At 39.9% G+C, this 22,089-nt stretch overlaps 1 protein-coding gene and 1 long non-coding RNA gene across 2 annotated transcripts in view; one reads left to right on the forward strand and one right to left on the reverse strand.

Moving 5' to 3' along the window:
* Nucleotides 1-22,089, reverse strand: part of LOC148886460 (rho GTPase-activating protein 26-like) — a 60,706-nt gene that overhangs the window by 6,834 nt on the left and 31,783 nt on the right. Inside the window, exons 6-21 of the mRNA XM_089016398.1 lie at nt 16,305-16,406; nt 16,117-16,227; nt 15,913-16,017; nt 15,170-15,299; nt 14,995-15,095; nt 13,789-13,883; nt 13,460-13,538; nt 12,768-12,804; nt 12,481-12,546; nt 11,936-12,010; nt 11,683-11,767; nt 11,023-11,081; nt 5,831-5,936; nt 3,364-3,523; nt 3,131-3,275; nt 2,650-2,851 (exon numbers count right to left, since the gene is read on the reverse strand). Coding sequence (XP_088872524.1) covers nt 2,650-2,851; nt 3,131-3,275; nt 3,364-3,523; nt 5,831-5,936; nt 11,023-11,081; nt 11,683-11,767; nt 11,936-12,010; nt 12,481-12,546; nt 12,768-12,804; nt 13,460-13,538; nt 13,789-13,883; nt 14,995-15,095; nt 15,170-15,299; nt 15,913-16,017; nt 16,117-16,227; nt 16,305-16,406 — 1,658 coding nt within the window. The remainder of the gene's footprint in view (nt 1-2,649; nt 2,852-3,130; nt 3,276-3,363; nt 3,524-5,830; nt 5,937-11,022; nt 11,082-11,682; nt 11,768-11,935; nt 12,011-12,480; nt 12,547-12,767; nt 12,805-13,459; nt 13,539-13,788; nt 13,884-14,994; nt 15,096-15,169; nt 15,300-15,912; nt 16,018-16,116; nt 16,228-16,304; nt 16,407-22,089) is intronic.
* Nucleotides 2,733-14,996, forward strand: LOC148886461 (uncharacterized). Its single transcript, XR_016117767.1, has 5 exons — nt 2,733-2,869; nt 2,985-3,041; nt 5,821-5,952; nt 10,922-10,988; nt 14,875-14,996. It is a non-coding gene; the product is annotated as an uncharacterized LOC148886461 (long non-coding RNA).

Genomic DNA, 22,089 nt, shown 5'->3' on the forward strand with positions numbered 1-22,089 from the left:
AGAAGGCATTAAGAGTACAGTACATATTGGTTTATACAGTGCTTTAACAACAGCTGAAGCTGGAACAAAGCACTAACATGGGGAAAAAAAGGGAAATACTGCACCCAAGCATGAAAAAAAATAAAACCCGAACTACTGTAATTCGGGAATGGCGCTCATCGTCATATTTTTAATTACCAAATAAATTTGTGAATGGCAGTGAATGTATTAAGCTCCTGTATTTTGTTCTTCGACTTCTTTCTTTCCTTTCCTCTTCCTTTCATAACTTTGCCGCTGTGAAATGTAAATTTCTCCACTGTGAGATGAATAAAGGTACATCCAATCCAATCCAAGAACTCGTGAGAAATTTAACTCATTCACTCCCATTCCTTAATTTATTCGGGAATTGAAAAGCAAGACATGGAGCGCCATTCCCAAATTTGTTCGAGTTTTGTTTTTTTGGTGAGTGTCAATAAAGCGCTTGTCAGACCTCTGGCAATGTTTTTCCCTTCCACGAGGGGTCAGCATTTGACTTTTGTCCATGTTAGCGCTTTGTTCCAGCTTCAGCTGTTGTTAAAGTGCTCTATGAATCAATATGTATGAATTGTATTTTGTATAGTCGCCCCCATTTCAAGCTCAGGTAACTCCATATACCTTAGGAATGAACATTTTTTCCGATGAAAGAAGAGAGTAAGGTTTCTTACGCTGAATTGAAAGTTTATGTAGTCCTAAATCTCAATATTCTGTGGGTTCTGCAATTTGAGTGAAAATGACAAAAGAACCCTGCCACTGGAGAGGGCACATTTTTGCACATCTGGCAGTGAATGAGTTAATATACCACACGCTAATCATAGTTTATATAAACTTTTGTAGTCTTTCAAATCCATTCCTCATGGAGATTTTTTTTGACAAGCATGATTCCGTTAAAAGTTTCATCTTATCTCATCCTAAGATCTGTTGACAGTTGATGCAATGTGCCCACACAAACACCCGACGTTGCTTTGCCTCGTTTACTTGCGGCGAACTGGCTGACAGGCGAGTGACAGCATGCGCGCATGAAAACAGACGTCATAAACAATTTCAAGGGGTGGAATTTAAAAAATATGTATTTATTTATTTTCCTTCTCTGCTTTACCGCTCTGGCAGACAGACTCCTCACATGTTCCAGTCAGCCATCTGTCTATTGTTAGCCTCTCCCAGCTGCTTTTGAGTGAGAGGTGTTATGGAATCTGGACAGGCTGCCGGCCAATAACAGAAAAAGTGCAGAGTAACAAGTTCCATTCACTCCATTGCACTTACTTCAATCATACTTGCAGGAGTAATTTGAATGCTACCTTCTTGTAACTTTATTTATATTCCGAAGATGCATTGCATCCAGTTTTTTATACAGTGGCTAATGTATTTTTTTACACCTGTGAGGCAATTACGAATGTCAAAAAAATGTGGTTTGACCATTGAATAAATGAATTCATGTCCATTCCAGGGCATCGCAGCACACCCTAATGAGGATAAATAGTAAGAAAACTGGATGCCTGGATGAACTTCCATTTGTTCCTTTGGGGAAGAATGTTTTGAAATCAACGCCGCCAGCAGTGTTCGTCGGCGAGAGCCAGCTGAGGCAGGTCAATGTTGCATTAAGGTGTCTATGAAGTTTTTATTGGAATCACGATAATGATTATTGTTATTATTATTAAATCTTAATGGCAAAATGTAGATAGTCTGTATTATTTTTTGCAAGTTTTTTGGGGGAGGGGTTTTTGGGGATACGCTTAAACGGTGGACATGCGTCTCATGGAGTGGTCAAATATTGGCCTCTCTTAAAGGACAACCGACGTCTCTGAACAAGTTGTGTCCATAATTTGTAAAATGGCTTCAAATGACTTCTACTGAGCGTATTTTACAAAGATTCCACCACATATAGCTATATTTTACGTTTTAAGACTTGTGCTGAATATTCCGGAAGTCTTGTTTTTGAGTTGGTGACGAGTCCGTACGTGACGTCACTGAAGGAACGCCCCTGACCGACAAAAAGGACACATTGTAGCAGTCCTTCCATCACGTCAATGCATTTTGATGTGCTTGTTTGGTCTGAAAACCTCATGTTGCCCAAGCTTCATGTAAGGAATTAATCAGCCTGTGGAAACGGGCTGATTCGTTCCTCACAGGAGCTCAGTGGCCATTTTCTGCCTCTTTTTGGGTGAGACATTTCCCCCCAATGTTGCCTCAAAATGGCACAAATAAATTCTTTAATCGATTGCAAACATGTATGCTTTCCTCTTCAGAACTATTTGAATCATATTCATAACTGGATGTGTAACAAGAAAGCATATTCTCCGAATCTGAAGCCATTGTTTTTATTCTCCAGCAATGCAAGACGTCTTGGCGTGACGTCACGAACTGGGGGCGGAACTGTCTGAAAATGCCCAATTCGCAGCTCATTTTTTTGCAGTCATTTTTATTGGTGTTTTGCATTTGAATAAAAATATCATACTGCGGGTTTTGGGTATTTTAGATGCTATAAAACGTTTTTCTGATGTCAGTTAGGAAACAAAAAAGTGACGTTGGTTGTCCTTTAAGCAGCAGTCTAAGAGTGAGTGAAGATACAATTCAGCGCATGCTAGTTGAAACCGGAGTGACCTCAATGCAGTATTTCATTTTAGTGGCACTCACAGTGAGCTGGGACGGACGTGCCTGGTGTCGTGCTCGCCGTCGTTGCTGGTAAGGCTGTGTCTGGGTGTCAGACCTTGGCTTCCGCCGCTACTGCTGCTGCTACTGCTGCTGCCGGTGCTGTTGCTGTTGCAATTGGCGGTAGATGACGCGGCCTGCTGTGGCTCGCCCACCACGGCGCTGACAACGCTGTTCCTCTTCTCACCTTCAACGATCAAGGATGGTGAGGAACGACGGCGCCGTCAGTCCCACCGATGCTAGATGAGACATCATCGCAGTGCCTAGCAAACCTGAGCCTTCATTCTCAGCATGTTTATTACATTTTTTTCTGTTTTCAGCACAGGGGGTGATGCGAAGACGATCACGAAATTGACTGTCAGCCGACACGAGGATGAGTAAGTAAACAGAATTTTGACATTGAAAAATGTCCTGGCAATTGTGATAAAATGTCACATTTGCATAAGTCATCTCGCATTTGGCTCACCTTTAAGAGAATGTGTTGGTGTCTGGAAGAGTGTGAGAGGTCTTTCAATGCAGGATGGAGCTTTGCTCTCAGTGCTTCTCCTCCTGGTCTGGTTGAGCTGAGAGTTGCTTGAAGCACCAGCCGAGCTTGGCGCATCTTTGAATATCTACGTCAGTCAATATCGAGATCTGCCGTCAATCCGTCAGTGGCCGTGCACAGAACGATGTGACCAAATGTGACTTAATCGCTCGTACCCTCTCATGGTGCTCGATGAGAATCTCGACAACAATATTCTGGAACTTGATGTCCATGATGGCCGCAACCGTCTCTTCCTGTGGGCGAAGTAGAGTCGGCCCAAAAACCACGCCCAGGTTGGCCACGGTCATCAGGTTGTGCTGGTGGTGATTGGCTACACTGTGGTCAAATAGTGTAATTATTATTTTCTTCGAAACGTGTACATCAACAAAATATCAAATCCTCAACGTCGCAATTGTGCCTTTTTTTTTTTTTTTTTCGCTCTTTGACTCAACTTTCTTTCATCCCATTTTTGTCTTTTCTCTTGAATTTATTTTTATTTCTTTTTTCCTGTGTATTCTTATTTCTTTTTTTCACTTGTTTTTATTTATATACCTATGCAGCTATATATCTATCTCGCTATCTATCTTGCTAGCTATCTAGCGAGCTACCTAGCTAGCTATCTATTTGCTATTTATTAGTTATCTAGCTGGCTAGCTATCAATTAGCTAAATAGCTAACTGGCTGGCTGCTATCTATTAGCTATCTACTAGCGAGCTAACTTTCTATCTATTTGAGTTACTTCCGGATTGAGTGACCGCTAGCACATGTGCTACCACTGCTAACCCACAGAAAACCTTATGCTGTGACTGTAAAGTGACCTTGATAGTTTTGAAAGGCACTTATAAATGACATGTATTCTTCTTCTTGTTATTATTCATTTAGAAATGCTGAGAACTATTGTGAAATCTTCAAAAAGGTCTGGTCTGTACTACTTTGTTAAACATTGGTGAAAAGGTTCAAAGTGGGGAAGGTCTCTTTTGTTCCCCAACTTTTTGCCAGAGTCGTAAATACATCATCTCCATTACATTAAAAAAATATATTTTCAGACTGGAACGTTCAAGGAAGTAATGTCCACAAACTACATTGATGGGAGGTCAGTCAATAGTGTCACCCTAAGTTTGCAACCCAGTATCGGAAGTTGAACCCAACACTCGGTAAGTGTTCAGGGGAACTTCACAAATCTCACAGACAGACAATCGATGCATTTGTCAATTCACAATCCCCTCAAAGACGATTCATAAAAGAATAATGACCCCGTTCAGCTTTTAGTTCCAGGAATTTAAGTCTGCAACGGATCCAAAATCTGAACCAGATTATTTTTATCATAAGCAAAATTATTGGAATATACTTGGAACACAATTGCACATGTTTGGAAATTCTGGATTTGCTTGTGAAAACTACATTGACACTCGTCTTAGGCGTACGTGAAAGGCAGAGAGCTGCTCAAGCGTGGAAAAAACAAATCAATTGAGAAGCTGAGACCAGGACACGTGGAAAAATCACTCAGAGCTTCGGAATGCCCCGAGGATGAAAAAAAAATCATTTGAGTACTGAAATGGAACGGGCATCATACAGGCAGGAAACCCAGACAGAAACCTCTTAAGGAATGTTTATACTAGATAACACATAAATGTCCAACCTTTTTCATTTGAGGGCCATATATACAGGTAACATCCGACTTACAACCAGCTCGACTTACGACCACCCGTACTTACAACCACGACCTCCAAACCCTATTTTTTTATTTTAATTCTACGCCTGGCACCGCAACACGTAGGACAATTTTGGCCAGCTAGCATCTCACTCTTGCACAGCAATCGGTGTGACGGCACGGGGCGGGGGGGTGCGAGTCATGTAGCCTCCGAGTCTTTCGACTTACGGCCATTTGGACTTATGACCACTTGGTCGGAACTGAACTCGGTCGTAAGTCGGATGTTACCTGTATTAAACAATTGAAGGACTTAAGTACCACTTTATGAACTATTCACAGCGGCCCGCTGAAAACTGTCAGGCGGGCTGCAAATGGCCCCCGGGGCCATTGTTTGGAAACCCGTTGACAAAAGTCGAAAGAAAACAGAAGCCTAACCAGTTTGCTTGCTAATTTCAAGAAAACGCAAGATAATGACCAAATCCCTAAAGGAACATCTCATAAACGTAAAGAGGCGTCACTGGGCCAATCGTTTTCGTGTCAAATCCCTCATGAAGCAACAAGATCTTCACAAAGGTTCCTCTGCTGAACACATTTGAGAACCTCATTAAAAGAAAAGATATATAACTGCCGTGTGGATGAAGTTGTTTTCCAAATGACAGTAGCTCATTTCCAACTTTTCCATAAAGTTTGTCTCCGTCTAATGACATGAAATTGAAGCTTCCTTGACTAATTGCGGTCTGGCTCACGCGCTACCTGGCCAAAAAGGTCATGGAATCATTACGCTGAATGCTGGATAGTGTTTCGGTGCAAAATTCCATTCGGATGGAGTCGGGGGTAGTTTGTCGAACTTGACACCTTCCTAAGGATGGAGAACAACCACCCGGCGAAGTCTCAAGCTTCAATTTGGCTCACATCAGAGCGCTGAAGTCTTGTGAAGTGTTGAAAATGCCTTTCATGTTTTGTTTTTCCTCTTTGATTCAAGTGCCACCTACTTGGAAAGATGTTTCATGAGCAGCTCCAACATCTGCCGGTTCTTCTCAGGCAGTCGGTGCACCAAACCATGGATCTCTGTCACTCTGGCCTCGGGGTTGTCCAATTCTGCAAAGTAGGGGAGGTGAGCAATGGGATTCCGATTTGCTAATATTCACCGCCGAGTTACCTTTTTTTCTTTGTCATATGGCCAATCTATTTTCTAACCAGTTTTCCAGGGCTTCACTCAATCGCAGCAAAGCGCCAAAGGCATTGTAAGGAAGTCGTAAAAAGCGCTAAGTGGCGCAGTGACCCACCCTTGGTTTTTGGTGATTAGTCGGCTCAGTTGCAATGAGATAAAAACATCCCGTGTAGATGTTTATAACATTTCCAGAGAAATTCAGGGGTGGAAAATGAAAAAAAAAAAAAAAAACATTAAAAGTAATTTTCATAAATTAATGTAAACATTTTTCTAATTGACTCATTCACTGCCATTCACAAATTTATTCGAGAATTGAAAGTATTACGTAGACCACCATTCCCGAATTTGTTCGGCTTTTATTTTTTGTTGTTTGGTTGCCGATAAAGCGCTGGTCAGACCTCTGGCAATAGTTTTCCCTCCCACGAGGGGGCAACATTTCCCTTTTTTTCCATCTTAGCGCTTTGTTCCAACTTCAGATGTTAAAGTGCTATACAAACCAATAAAGTGCTATACAAATCAATATTTAATGCATTGTATTTTGGACAGCTGCCCTCATTTCAAGATCATACAATTCCAGACCCATATAATTTAGGAAATTAACTCTTTTTTTCTGATGAAAGAAGAGAGTCTAAGGTTTCTTACGCTGCAATGTATGTTTATGTACTCAATATTCTGTGGGTCCTGGAATTTGAGTGGCAATGACAAAAACTCTTGCATTGGTGTGGACACATTTTTGCACATCTGACAGTGAATGAGTTCATTAATTAAAAAAAAAATAATTGACATTATTTAATTTAAAATGAAATTAAAAATTAAAAAGCTGAGTCGCACATTACTGATGATAAAATTAATCAATTACGATTAAAAAATAAAGACTGCAAAGAGATGACAGTAGATGCCCGCTGGGGATTGTAGCTGTTAGCACGCAACGATAAACACAGTTTCACCTCGGCAAGGTACTTAGACACACTTTCTGTGAATAGATGTAGAAATAACAGAAATGACTCCGCAGTAGCAGTTTTTGCCTTTTCCGGCAACAGAAAATTCTTGTTGTTTTTGTTCCTGTCGTGACGACTGTCTGTGATTTTAAAATAGGTGTTCGGTTTCCGCCCACATTCCCAAAAAACACGCACGGCAGGTTATTGGAACACTCGAGACTTGTAATTGATGCTGTGCCCAGAGACTAACAAAATGGTATAATTGTAATTCTATTCATTGAAGCATTATTGCTGACAACTTGACACGCACGCATTACGGCGCTAACTGCGATGTGAACGACGTTGCTAAGGATAACTGCATTACCAGGCGCGTAGTACCTGAGATGATTTTGGGTACAACATTTTAGAAGCGAGCTCAATTCGCACAATCTTACAACAGTTATTGATGATGGTAGATACAATTTTATATCACTAAATCATTTTCTAGATTCTGTTGTTTGCATTGGTGGGCCGTGGATTTCATCGCTAGGCCTTCAGTAGTGCTACGTATGAATAAATATAGACTGAAAAAAGTGTGGTATGATTTACTACAAGTCCACTAGATGGTACCATTAGCCAGGACATAACTGACCGACCTTTCTTAATGATGTCCATTTTTCCCTTGAAAATCCATCTTGAAAATTGCTTTAACAGTAAATCTCAACCAAATCCATTTCTTCACCTTAAGCCATTTTGGGTTGACAAAACTGCCATTAAATCAAGACAATATATTTTCTTATGCAGCTCGCTACTGATATGGTGTGCTAGCTATGGCCAGTATGCTCTTGTCACTAGCGGCTTGTGATCAGAGCATTTTTATTGCTACTATGATTGGCTAGTGACTAACCAATCATAGTTTTGCTGACATTGACCAGCGCCTTCAAGAAGGCATTGGTACCCATTTTGGGTTGCCAACTCGAAATCTGATTGGTTAGAGCAACAGTTTGATCAACATACTTGATGCTCCAGGGCCCGCAGAACAGATTGTAGAAGCGTACAAGTAGATTTCAAACCCTGGTAGAAAATGGCTGAAATGTGATTGGTTAAATGCTTAAATATGAAAATACACATCTGGGAGCAGCGCAACAGGGGAAAAGTAATGAAAGGAAGCCACAAGACAATTTGGAATTATTTAATAAGAATTCATGGACAACATGTGATTAACATCAGTCCGTGATTTCGATATTTTTAGCTCCAGCAGAGAAGGCATAGCAGGCTTTGACGGTCCGCCACTGGTTGTTTGTTCCTAAGCCCTTTTGGCAAATACTGTTCTGCGAATGTATTGTATATTACAGTAGTATTCCCATTTCCAGGGTAATGATCAGTGATTGATTGAGTAATTGCCTCTCATAAATGGTGATTGACTAGTCTGATTCAAATGAGCCTCGGATACATAGCGTAAACGAAATAAAAATTCAACAACAAGCCAGGAACAGAATAATTTAAATGTCCTTGATGGCTACATAGAAAACAACACATGAATCCATTTTGGATCACCGTTTACCCTCATCAGCGAAACCGAGAATTGACATCCGTCTCGGCTGACTTTGAGCGAGAGGTGCGGCAAACCTTGGCCGGTCGCCAGCCGTGCGTGTAGACAAACAACTATTCGCGCTCATGTTGATGAATAATTTAAGAGTATGTATGTAGGGGAAGAAGCAAGAGTACTTTGAGAAAACAAAGGCAAGCATGGGGGAGAATATGCAAACTCTATACGGAAGGAGCTGAGATTTGAAAGCTCAAATTGTCAAACGAGTGACACTGAATCAACAGCGCCCCTGCTTGTCTTCATTCAATCTTGATCATGATGTATTTTTTTCCGATGATTTCCAATTGGAGGGGATTAAGCTCTCTGTGCGGATCAGTACAGACTCCCCGAATCCAGAACGCCCCTTGTTGGTTTGCAGCCAGGTCGCCGATTAGCATTTCAACTCAAGCGCTTCGAGACGTTGATTTGCCAATAATTTTTTCGCCACATTATTCCTAATCACTATTTATGAGCGTCTTTTCAACAACAAGCTGGCCGCAGCAGTACTTTTGAAACTTTCCATTTTCCAAAGTCGTCATAGAAGAGCTATTACCCATCTATTGACTGCTAAGAGATGTGTCCAAATATTTATGTACATATGGTTCACTTCTGTCAGATGTCCGCTATGCTAACTCTGTGCTAGTGCCCATGCGCTGTATTTACAAACGGAGTGAGCGTAGCAGATTTGAAGACAGATGAGGGCCTGTGGGCGGGGTGGGAGGAAGTGCAACAAAACAGAAAAAAGGAGCGTGGCAGAGAGTTCACGGCAGGACGTTGTCCTTAAATCACCTTGGAGCTTGTTCAGAATGGGAGGGGAAAGAAAAAAAACCGCTTGGCTGGAAACCAGTGCAGTAAACACCGCGGATTTGCACATATGGATTCACACAGTCATGCAAATTATGGCAGACGTATAAACGAAACCAGATGCATGCAACGCCATTTAAAAAACTGCTACATGTTCATTTTTTTGATGATGAGAAGAAAATCCTAAAAGTAAGACGACTGGCGTCATTTCACTACAAATGCACGTCAGTTTGCATTTTTCTTGTATTTTTCTTGCCCGCTGCGCCGTTTCCTGGTGGCCTAGCCAGACACTCTGTCATTTCCTGGACTTCCTTTGTGTGATAATGTAGCTCAGTTTTGGAGAGGCTTCACCACACACAAAAAGAGAAAACAAGCCAGTTGAAAGATTCTGGAAAGTGCGCATGACTGCATACTTGCATGAACGGGAGCTTTTTTGAGCCAAAACCACTTTTTTTTACGCGAAAGGAGATGAAACCTTGATATGCTGTGCAACTTCTCGTGTTTCTCGCCATGTTTCGAAGAATGACATAAAAGAATCTGTTTAAATTAAAAGCGTGAGTTACGGCAACATAAGGCCACCGATAGCCTGAAGTACGAAATACGTGTCCGTGGCTGCACTGCGGGCACCCGCTAAGCTCAGTGGGTGGCTCAATATATTAGCCGGCGAGTTCATCTTCAGACCTCAGGTATACATGCATTTAACATTCTCCCTGAAACGTAAACAAATAATAATAACTTTAATTTTATTATGCATCCATCAATTTTTTTGACTGATTGATGCAAGTACGGTTCACCATGCAGCCTTATTTTGTAAATAACTATTTATTATTGCCATCATAAATTACATTAAAAAAACATTTTTTGCAATAGTGAGAGGAAGAAAATAACAAAACAAAACGTCTGGGTTGAGTGAACGGCAGCACGTCTGGCTGCCGCTGCTCAGCCGCAGAAAAATGTATCATGTGACTGTAAAGTGGCCTTGAGAGTTTTGAAAGGCGCTTATAAATGACATTTATAATTATTATTTTTGTTATAAAAGCTGAATATCAAATTTCAGTTCTTTGATTTTATTGACTCAGAAGTGGACGACTTGGTTGGATGTAAAAAATTGGGTTCATTTTTACACTAAATATCAATGTAAAACCAAAAAGTCTCAAATACCCATGAGAATTTCAATCTCCCTTTATCGTTTACAATGTGTGCTCCCATTTTATTTATGTATTTAGTCATTTATGTATCTATTTATGTATATTTATTTATGCACGTTTTAATTTATTAATTTGTTTTAATCTATCTATCTATCTATCTATCTATCTATCTATCTATCTATATCTATCTATCTATCTATCTATCTATCTATCTATCTATCTATCTATCTGTTTATTTATGTGTCTGTGTATTTATTTATGTATCTATCTAGTTACCTACTTATTTATTCATTTGTCTATCTATGAATGCATTTGCTTAATATTTATGTATTTATTTAAGTATTTATCTATTTGTCTATTTATTTGTTTATTTGTCCATCTATTTATGTGTTTATGCATTTATTTATTTATCTATGTATTTATTTGTTTATTTGTCAGATGTATTTCTTTTTCAGATGGCATTGATGTGGGACAATCAACCACGAGAAATAGAATTTCAACAGAATGACATTCAAGGGCCAAGTAAGTTACTCAACAGAGAAGGAAGAATACTCACTGGCAGCCTTAATGAAACTCCTCTGATATTGATATGTCATGAGAGGTGCAGGCAGCACCCTAAAAGAAAACAAAAACAAAAATCACATTTCCGTTGTGTTGACTTAAAAGCAAGAAAAGACTCAATGTAGCATTTATAGTACCGTATTTTCCGGTGTATAACGTGCACCGGAGGATAAGGCGTACTCCCAATGAATGGTGCATTTTCAAGCCTTTTTCATATATACCGTGTAAGGTGCACCTGACTATAAGGCGCACCTTATAGTGAATGAATAAAAAAGGTTTTATAAATATAATAAAGAAATATATCAAAGGTTTCCAAATAGAAGTTACATCACATAATAAGGCGCTACAGTAGAGACTGGGGTTACGCACGACATCTTCTACAGGGGCAAATGTAGTCGTGTCTGCTGACAGGCGTTGCGAGACCTGTGGTGTCTCAGTATCAATTCACATTTAAGGTGCACCGGCGTATAAGTATTTTTTGAAGAAAAATAAGGCTTTTGGGTGCACCTTATACACCAGAAAATATGGTATTTAGTCAGCATTACCAAATAAAGAAACACAAGCAAAAAAGAGAAACATTGAAAATCTATTTGTTTAATGCTTATACACCCCCCACCACCACCTCACCCCTCAACCCCCTTTCTTTTCAACATACCTAAGATAGTGCTTGATCGCACTGGTGATCGTCTTAATTTCCCACTCTGGGTTTTCCAGCTCCACATCTGCGCATGTTTTTGGATCTGATGGACACAAATAAAACAGACTGCAATATTTTTTTTCTTCTCAGTATCAAGCTGTGTAGATTGATCTTTTTAGTTGTTGGTAAGAAGGGCGGAGGTACCCACAAAAGGGGGTGGAGCGGTTAAAAAAAATGTGTGTGTGTTTTGCCTGTATATTTTTGTGCTCACCCATCGCGAGGCTTAATAGCTTCTGCACTCGAGAGCTGACGCCGACGATTCTGTACAAGCCTTGCTCATCAATACCTGAAAACATGTCCAAAAATATCTCTTGATATTTTTCATCCCGATGTCACTGCAAAAGCATTCACGCAGCTTGCATCCGAAGGATTGTAACGTGGGTTTACACAACAGCTAAAATAAGTTGTTTGAAGGAGGGATATATAAGAAAAAAGGATCTGTGTATATTTGTAGCTCAATACAGAACTTGTAACATTCTGGTTTGGTTTGGGGTCATTATAGCAATTTTTTAAAAGCAAAAAAAAATCACAATTTGTGTGATCAAATTCAAATGGAAGGGCATGTTCAACGCTGTGCTCTGATTGGCCATTCTGAACAAAAGTTCAACCGTGACACCGACATACAAAGTCCACATGAATCAGAGCGGACTGTCGGATGCAAAAAATGAAGCTGTTTGTGTGACATTTTGAAGCTATATGTGCCGTACATTGGCAAGAGATCTGTTGTTCGCATGAGGGCAACAGGTTCCACTCTACCTCGAGTCTCCACGGCGTAAATAAATTTTTTCATCACGTTGAACCCAATCACATCGAGCTGGGCCACTGAGAAAAGAGGGAGGGCGAGGGCGAGAGAACAGAGTTTGTGAAAAACAATCAATAAAATACAATAACAATTACACTGCCTAATTGAATATTGGAACTGCAATCTATTATGCACACAAGCCACATTCAAAGTAATTCAACTATCCATGAAAGAGAAAACAAAATAAGATCAATCCATAATTACTAGGAAGTCCTGAAGAAAAGTCACAATAGGAACTTACTGCCTTCCGTCTGGTTATCCTTGTTGAGGTTGTACACCTAAGAAAAGAACAGAGATGCAAATCAATGAGTGGTCTGTCAAACTTATTTTTGTCACCGGCTACATTGTAGGTACGGTTTGCCTCGGAGAGCCGTTATGACGCTTAATTTTGAATTTTGCTATGTTACTATCGATCACATATGATAATTTGAAATTTTGGTTCAAACATCAGCAAACGCAAGACCTGTGATCTACTTTCGCGGGCCACGTAAAATGATATGGTGGGCCAAATCTGGCCCCCGGGGCCTTCACTTTGACACCAGCGGAACATTGGATTCATGATGTAGCATTGCATGAATGAGTGAATGAGTTCAGTGGAATTCCCTAATACATTTGTGAATGGCAGTGAATGGGTTAACTGGAACACATAAGAGGGAACATAGAGCCTGACATCAATTCTAGTCAATTCTGCATTCATCCCCTTTTTAAGCTTCATTTTCACATATCATAATACACTGTTTGGTATTATTTAAATTGTTTGTTATTTATACAAATCAAGGCCTCAACCCCTAATAGATCCCCCCCTCACTCCATCTGTCATGGAGTAAATAATCTCCCTTTTCCGGCCACCAGGGAGTTTTCTGTCCTGAACCTTCAGTACCGCTTCATGTTGTCGTCGTGTAACAGTCCCTAATGGTAACCGTGACAACATACTGGCTCTCTCCCATCCATGGCCTCCATCCATAACCGGCGGTCTTCCTCCGACAGAGCTTGCATAGTGATCATTCCCGGTCTGAACACAACAAAGAACAGAAAAAAAAATATTTGATTTCTCCAAATAAAGTTAATCTCCCATAAATAATGAGAGATGGAAATTACCTCGTAAATTTCACGGATCTACATAACCGTGAGTGGACAAACTCCGACGGGAAATAAAAAATTAGAGTCGTGGCGCCCCCTTGTGTACAAAATGTTAACTGCAATTAGGCTTGTTTTTTTTTGGGGGGGGGGGGTGTATTTACATTCAATGTCTTGAATCTCACCTGTCCACGGCCTCCACGTCAAAGCAAAATCTTTTTTCAATCGAGTCTGTTTTCCTCCTGGTGCAGGACTTGAGGATGAAGCTCTCCTCATCACCCTGTCAGGCACAACACACAAAAAGGGGTCTTTTCAGGAAAATGCATTTGTGATGCGGTTGTTTAGTTATTCAACTAAAAAGATTAAGAGAAGATTATATGAAGGTATAAAGTGGGTTGGCAGTGATTTTTTTTTTTCCTCCCCCAAAATATTACCATATTTTTCGCTGTATAAGCCGCACCCAAAAGCCTTGATTTTCTTTAAAAGATGGCCTTACGCCTTACATGCAGGTGCGCCTTATATGTAAAGTCATATTGAGCCACAACAGGTCGCGCAACTACTGTCAGCAGCCACCGACTCAATTTGCCCCTGTAGAAGAAGTAGTCAACCTCTACTGTAGCGCTTTATAATGTAGTGTGCCTTAGATTTCGATATTTCTTGTATATGTATATATTATATTTGGAAAACTTTTGTCATTCATTGGGGGTGCGCCTTATTCACCGGAAAATTTCATGTTTTTTTTCACTATGTGAGGATCTTGCACACTTAAACAAATGTTAATATACAATCTAATACAATATATATCAATTTATATGTTAGAAATTGTAAAAATATGTTTTTTCAACTTTTTTTTCACCCAAGCAAGAAAAAAAAAAACAACCCGAACTTTTTCGTGAATGGCGCTCTGTCATATTTTCAATTCCCGAATAAATGTGTAAATGGCAGTGAATGAGTTAATTAATCTTTTTTTTTTTTACATTGAATTGAATGATCAATGAATGCTCTAGCCCTTTGCACAGTGACCGGTGCAACTGTCGGCTTACACAGGCCACACTTGAACTTTTTTTTTCCACCACTTGATCAAAATGACAAGCGATAGCTGTTTCCCCACAGATCAGGCCTGAACTTGTATCAACTGCGGCTTATCCGTACGTGGGCGAAAACCACCGTTGAGCGTCATGCTGCTTACGCACTCACTCTATTTTTGTGGTTATGTGAAGATAACACTTTTTTTTAATGTTTGTTTTGTTTGTTTCATATGTCTCAACAAGTATGACTGTGGGCAACCAAAACACCGCGCCGGATGAGTCAGAACTTGACATCGCTGCAGTGGCAACTGTGTCATGACAATGGAGGAAAATGCAGAAATGATGAAGCGGCGCCACACTTACAGTTTTGCCCCCTGATTTTGGGTCAAACAGGACCATGGTGACCCGTTTTGGCTCCCTGTGGTACGTGCAGTAGTATTTCACCCAAGTGGACACAAAAGAGCCTGAAAAAGGGTTAAAAAAATAGTTATCATTCAGTCAGGGTTAATGCGTTTCCATGTTGTGTGTTGGCTCATACGCTTCTCCTGCACATAGAGGTATCCCTCCATCACATGCTGGCTGATGCTCTTGTGCTCATGAGGATTCTCCTTCATCTTTCTCATCAGACTCTCCACCTCGGACCTCGTGCTCTCGAAACGATTCCGCGTCTGTGCACAAGAAAAAAAGAGATTAACTCTGAGCGCTTGATTCAAGTCACTCTTAGCAATGAACAAGGAGGAAAAGCAGATGAAAAATTGGGCAGAAATAGGGGAGAAAAAAATATCTCACTTAGTTTGGATTGAGGCATGGAAGATATTAACTCATTCACTGGCATTTACAAAGTTATTCGGGAATTGAAAATCGGACGTCGAGCGCCATTTCCAAATTAGTTTGGGTTTTGTTTTGTCTTGCTTGGGTGCCGATAAAGCGCTGGCCAGACCTCTGACAATGTTTTTCCCTTCCACAAGGGGGTAGCATTTCCCTTTTTTCCATGTTAGTGCTTTGTTCCAGCTTTAGCTGTTGTGAAAGCACCCTCATTTCAAGCTCATGTAACTCCCGACCCATATAACTTGGGAATTAACTCTTTTTTTCTGATGAAAGAAAACAGTCTAAGGTTTCTTATGCTGCATGGAATGTTTATGTAGTCCTAAAACTTAATATTCTGTGGGTACTGCAATTTGAGTGACAATGACAAAAAAAACCTGGCACTGGAGTGCACACATTTTTGCACATGTCACGCAGTGATGAGTTAAAAGGAAAATAAAGCATAGGTGACCTTACATTTTGTATGCTGATAGTAAGATCCGTCTTGAAGTGGCTGAAGTCCTTTGCCAGCTCGTAGCCATGGTGGTAGTAGGTGAAGAGGCCTTGGAGGAAAGCCAACAGCTGAGGGAGCAAACACGTTTAATGCATGATCCTAATGAAATGTCTGCAGGCGACGGGATTCAACGTAGTCATGAAAAAAAAATCCAAGCAGAATCTTACGGGCTCGACAAAGTCAAACATCTTCCTCTCTTGCACCTCTTGTACTTTGAAGACATACTCCAAAGAAACTTCATAGAAATGCTGTCGCACGTGATCAACCTGGTTGTCCGCCTGCAGAGAATGAGACCAAAAGGACAGACGGGACAGTTGTGTTATGATGATATGAAGAAAGAAAAAAAAAACTGTACCTCATGTAGATGCGATTCTTTCTTCTTTGCCGAAAGACTCAAGTGCTTCTCGAGTACTGCACAATACTTCTCTGTCTCTTTGTCATACTTTTTCTTGGCTTCCTGTGAAGAAGGGAACAAAAATATCTGTGGGCAGGTGATAATGGACAAATAAAGTACACATTTAAATCAGCCTGTTTAATTTCAGATTTTTTTTTAATTAACATTATTATTAGTTACTCTATGCATTTTTACCTTATAGCCAGGTTGACAAAGCGGACAAGTATGTTTGCACTGGAGAACAAATGCCGAATGTGAATTTGGAACGGGCGTGATATAATTTACCCGAGCACAGGTGTCTGTGAGATGGAGCGATCAGACATCAGAATCAGAATCATCCTTATTGCCAAGTAGGTAGGACACACAAGGAATTTGTTTCCGGTTGAACACATTGCACTAGTAACATCATCAAAACAAAGCAAAGAGGCACTATACAGTTCCATTTGGGCTACGGTTCAAAGAGGTAATGGCTTGGGGGAAGAAGCTGTTTAAATGTCTGCTGGATCTGTCATGAAGTGACACTTGGATCAGAAGAAAGAAAAGAAACTGAAATGAACATGAAATGTGTCGTGCATGTGCTGCTGTCTGTTGAGCATTTTAAAAGGTCTTTGTTTTTAACTGAAAAAAGGAAGGGTATAGGAAGGCAATTTTTGTCTAAAATATACAACCATGTATAGCAAAGGCTTTTTAGACCCCAAAGAAACTGACAATGTATAGGAGGGCATTTTTGACCCGGAAAAAAACAACCCCGTATAGTAAGGCGTTTTTGACCTGAAAAAAAACTACCATATTAAATAAGGGATTTTTGACCCGAAAAAAATGACCATGGATAGTAAGGGTTTCCGGACCCGAAAAAAAACCCACCATGCATGGAGTAAGGTGTTTTTATCCTGAAAAAAACACCACTGTATAGTAAGGTGTTTTTGACCCCCCCCCCCCCCCCAAAAAAAAAAAAAAAAAAAACAAACAAACTACCAAATATAGTAAGGTGTTTTAGACCTGAAAAAAAATGACCATGTTCGTAAGGCCTTTTTAGCCTGAAAAAAATGACCATGAATAGTAAGCAATTTTTAGCCCGAAAAAAAAAACGACCATGTACAGTAAGCGGTTTTTAGCCCCCCAAAAAAATGTTCAGTAAGGTGTTTTTGAGCGGAAAAATACCATAATGTATAATACTTTACGCCTCAAAAACACGACCATGTATTGTAAGCCGTTCATGACCCGAAAAAAACACTTTGTTTGATAAGGCCTTTTTGACCCGAAAAGAAACCCAACCATGTATAGTTAGCCGTCATCTGTACTTCTTTGAAGGTGTCGGACGTTTGGCTTCTTATCCAAGATGCTTCTTCAGCGAACTAAAGGTTTACCGGTAGTTTAGGCCCTATAATATACTATTATATATTAGGCCCTATAATATATATATCATGTATAGTAAGGCATTTTGCAATGCACAGCAGCTGTGGTCGACTGGTTAATGTGTTGGCTTACCATCGACCAGGTGCAGGGTTCAATTCCAGGCCTGGGCCATCATCAGCAGAGTTTACATTTCTAAATTTTTGAACGACCAGGTACGTAAAACATTTTAGGGTGGCAAATTATGAGCGTCATGAAGCAGAGCCACCGTGGTACAACGGTTAAGGTGTGAGCTCTGCGCAGCAATGATGTCGGGTTCAAATCCAGATCTCTGCCTTCATCTGCAGAACTTCTGTATATGTAGTAAGGGTTTTCAACAGTGATAAAAAGACCATTTATAGAGAAAACTTTCAGCAAAAAAAACCAACTATGTATAGTAAGCCGTTTTTAAACCGAAAAAAACGACCATGTAAAGTAAGGTGTTTTTAGCCCAAAAAAACGACCATGTATAGGAAGGCTTTTTTTACCCGAAAAAAAACGACCATGTATAGTAAGGCGTTTTTTACACGAAAAAAAACGACCATGTAGAGTAAGGCGTTTTTAGTAGAAAAAAACGACCGTGTATAGTAAGGCGTTTTTAGCCCAAAAAAACGACCATGTATAGTAAGGCGTTTTTAGCCCAAAATAACGACCATGTATAGTAAGCCGTTTTTAGCCCAAAAAAAACGACCATGTACAGTAAGGCGTTTTTAGCCCAAAAAAAAACGTCCATGTAGGGTAAGGCGTTTTTAGCCGAAAAAAGCGATTATGTATAGTAAAGCGTTTTTAGCCGAAAAAAAACGACCATGTATAGTAAGGCGTTTTTAGCCCAAAAAAACACCATGTAGGGTAAGGCGTTCTTAGCCGGAAAAAAACGACCATGTATAGTAAGGCGTTTTTAGCCGGAAAAAAAACCGACCATGTAGGGTAAGGCATTTTTAGCTGAAAAAAAATGACCATGTAGGGTAACGCGTTTTTAGCCGAAAAAAGCGGCCATGTATAGTAAGGCGTTTTTAGCCCAAAAAAAAACGACCATGTACAGTAAGGCGTTTTTAGCCGAAAAAAGCGATTATGTATAGTAAAGCGTTTTTAGCCGAAAAAAAACGACCATGTATAGTAAGGCGTTTTTAGCCCAAAAAAACACCATGTAGGGTAAGGCGTTCTTAGCCGGAAAAAAACGACCATGTATAGTAAGGCGTTTTTAGCAACAAAAAAAAAACGACCATGTATATATAGTAAGGTGTTTTTAGCCGAAAAAAAACGACTGTGTATAGTAAGGCGTTTTCGGCCCAAAAAAAACACGATGTATAGTAAGGCGGTTTTAGCCGAAAAAAAACGACCTTGTATAGTAAGGCGTTTTTAGCCGGAAAAAAAGCGACCATGTAGGGTAAGGCATTTTTAGCTGAAAAAAAATGACCATGTAGGGTAACACGTTTTTAGCCGAAAAAAACGACCATGTAGGGTAAGGTGTTTTTAGCCGGAAAAAAAGCGACCATGTATAGTAAGGCGTTTTAGCCGAAGAAAACGACCATGTATAGTAAGGCGTTTTTAGCCCAAAAAAACCACCATGTATAGTAAGGCGTTTTTAGCCCAAAAAAATGACCATGTAGGGTAAGGCGTTCTTAGCCGAAAAAAAGCGACCATGTATAGTGAGGCGTTTTTTGACGCAAAAAAACGACCATGTATAGTAAGGCGTTTTTAGCCCCAAAAAGCGACCATGTATAGTAAGGCGTTTTTAGCCAAAAAACGACCATGTATAGGAAGGCTTTTTTTACCCGAAAAAAACGACCATGTATAGTAAGGCGTTTTTTACACGAAAAAAAACGACCATGTAGAGTAAGCCGTTTTTAGCCGAAAATAACGACCATGTATAGTAAGCCGTTTTTAGCCCAAAAAAAACGACCATGTACAGTAAGGCGTTTTTAGCCCAAAAAAAAACGTCCATGTAGGGTAAGGCGTTTTTAGCCGAAAAAAGCGATTATGTATAGTAAAGCGTTTTTAGCCGAAAAAAAACGACCATGTATAGTAAGGCGTTTTTAGCCCAAAAAAACACCATGTAGGGTAAGGCGTTCTTAGCCGGAAAAAAACGACCATGTATAGTAATGCGTTTTTAGCCGGAAAAAAAACCGACCATGTACAGTAAGGCGTTTTTAGCCGAAAAAAGCGATTATGTATAGTAAAGCGTTTTTAGCCGAAAAAAAAACGACCATGTAAGGCGTTTTTAGCCCAAAAAAACACCATGTAGGGTAAGGCGTTCTTAGCCGGAAAAAAAACGACCATGTATAGTAAGGCGTTTTTAGCAACAAAAAAAAAACGACCATGTATATATAGTAAGGTGTTTTTAGCCGAAAAAAAACCACTGTGTATAGTAAGGCGTTTTCGGCCCAAAAAAAACACGATGTATAGTAAGGCGGTTTTAGCCGAAAAAAAACGACCATGTATAGTAAGGCGTTTTTAGCCGAAAAAAAAGCGACCATGTAGGGTAAGGCATTTTTAGCTGAAAAAAAATGACCATGTAGGGTAACACGTTTTTAGCCGAAAAAAACGACCATGTAGGGTAAGGTGTTTTTAGCCGGAAAAAAAGCGACCATGTATAGTAAGGCGTTTTAGCCGAAGAAAACGACCATGTATAGTAAGGCGTTTTTAGCCCAAAAAAACCACCATGTATAGTAAGGCGTTTTTAGCCCAAAAAAATGATCATGTAGGGTAAGGCGTTCTTAGCCGAAAAAAAGTGACCATGTATAGTGAGGCGTTTTTTGACGCAAAAAAACGACCATGTATAGTAAGGCGTTTTTAGCCAAAAAACGACCATGTAGGGTAAGGCGTTTTTAGCCGAAAAAAAGCAACCATGTATAGTAAGGCGTTTTCGGCCCATAAAAACCACGATGTATAGTAAGGCGTTTTAGCCGAAAAAAACGACCATGTATAGTAAGGCGTTTTTAGCCCAAAAAAACCACCATGTATAGTAAGGCGTTTTTAGTCCAAAAAAATGAACATGTAGGGTAAGGCGTTCTTAGCCGAAAAAAGCGACCATGTATAGTGAGGCGTTTTTTGACGCAAAAAAACGGGCATGTATAGTAAGGCGTTTTTAGCCCCAAAAAGCGACCATGTATAGTAAGGCGTTTTTAGCCGGAAAAAAACGACCATGTAGGGTAAGGCGTTTTTAGCCAAAAAAAAACGATTATGTATAGTAAGGCGTTTTTAGCCGAAAAAAACGACCATGTAGGGTAAGGCGTTTTTAGCCGGAAAAAAAGCGACCATGTGTAGTAAGGCGTTTTAGCCGAAAAAAACGACCATGTATAGTAAGGCGTTTTTAGCCCAAAAAAACCACCATGTATAGTAAGGCGTTTTTAGTCCAAAAAAATGAACATGTAGGGTAAGGCGTTCTTAGCCGAAAAAAGCGACCATGTATAGTGAGGCATTTTTTGACGCAAAAAAACGGCCATGTATAGTAAGGCGTTTTTAGCCCCAAAAAGCGACCATGTATAGTAAGGCGTTTTTAGCCGAAAAAAAGCAACCATGTATAGTAAGGCGTTTTCGGCCCAAAAAAACCACGATGTATACTAAGGCGTTTTTAGCCCAAAAAAACGACCATGTTGGGTAAGGCGTTCTTAGCCGGAAAAAAGCGACCATGTATAGTAAGGCGTTTTTAGCCCAAAAAAATGACCATGTATAGTAAGGCGTTTTTTGACGCAAAAAAACGACCATGTATAGTAAGCCGTTTTAAGCCCAAAAAAACGACCATGTATAGTAAGGTGTTTTTAGCCCAAAAAAACGACCATGTATAGTAAGGCGTTTTAGCCAAAAAACGACCATGTAGGTAGGGTAAGGCGTTTTTAGCCGAAAAAAAGTGACCATGTATAGTAAGGCGTTTTTAGCCAAAAAAAAAAAAAAAACACCATGTATAGTAAGGCGTTTTTAGCCAGAAAAAAAACGACCATGTATAGTAAGGCGTTTTTAGCCAAAAAAAACAAAAAACACCATGTATAGTAAGGCGTTTTTAGCCAGAAAAAAAACGACCATGTATAGTAAGGTGTTTTTAGCCCCCCCAAAAAAACGACCATGTATGGTAAGGCGTTTTTAGGCCAAGAAAAACAACCATGTATCGTAAGGCCTTTTTTACCCGAAAAAAAAACGACCATATATAGAAAGCCGTTTTTAGCCGGGAAAAAAACGACCATGTAGGGTAAGGCGTTTTTATCCGAAGAAAACGACCATGTATCGTAAGCCGTTTTTTTGCCCAAAAAAATTACCATGTATAGTCAGGTGTTTTTAGCTGAAAAAAACGACCATGTATAGTAAGGCATTTTTAGCCGGAAAAAAAACGACCATGAATAGTAAGGCGTTTTTAGCC

Source organism: Hippocampus bargibanti, linkage group LG16 (assembly GCF_051943395.1).
Source record: "Hippocampus bargibanti isolate YZ-2025 linkage group LG16, ASM5194339v1, whole genome shotgun sequence".
In the NCBI taxonomy this organism is placed as follows: Eukaryota; Metazoa; Chordata; class Actinopteri; order Syngnathiformes; family Syngnathidae; genus Hippocampus; species Hippocampus bargibanti.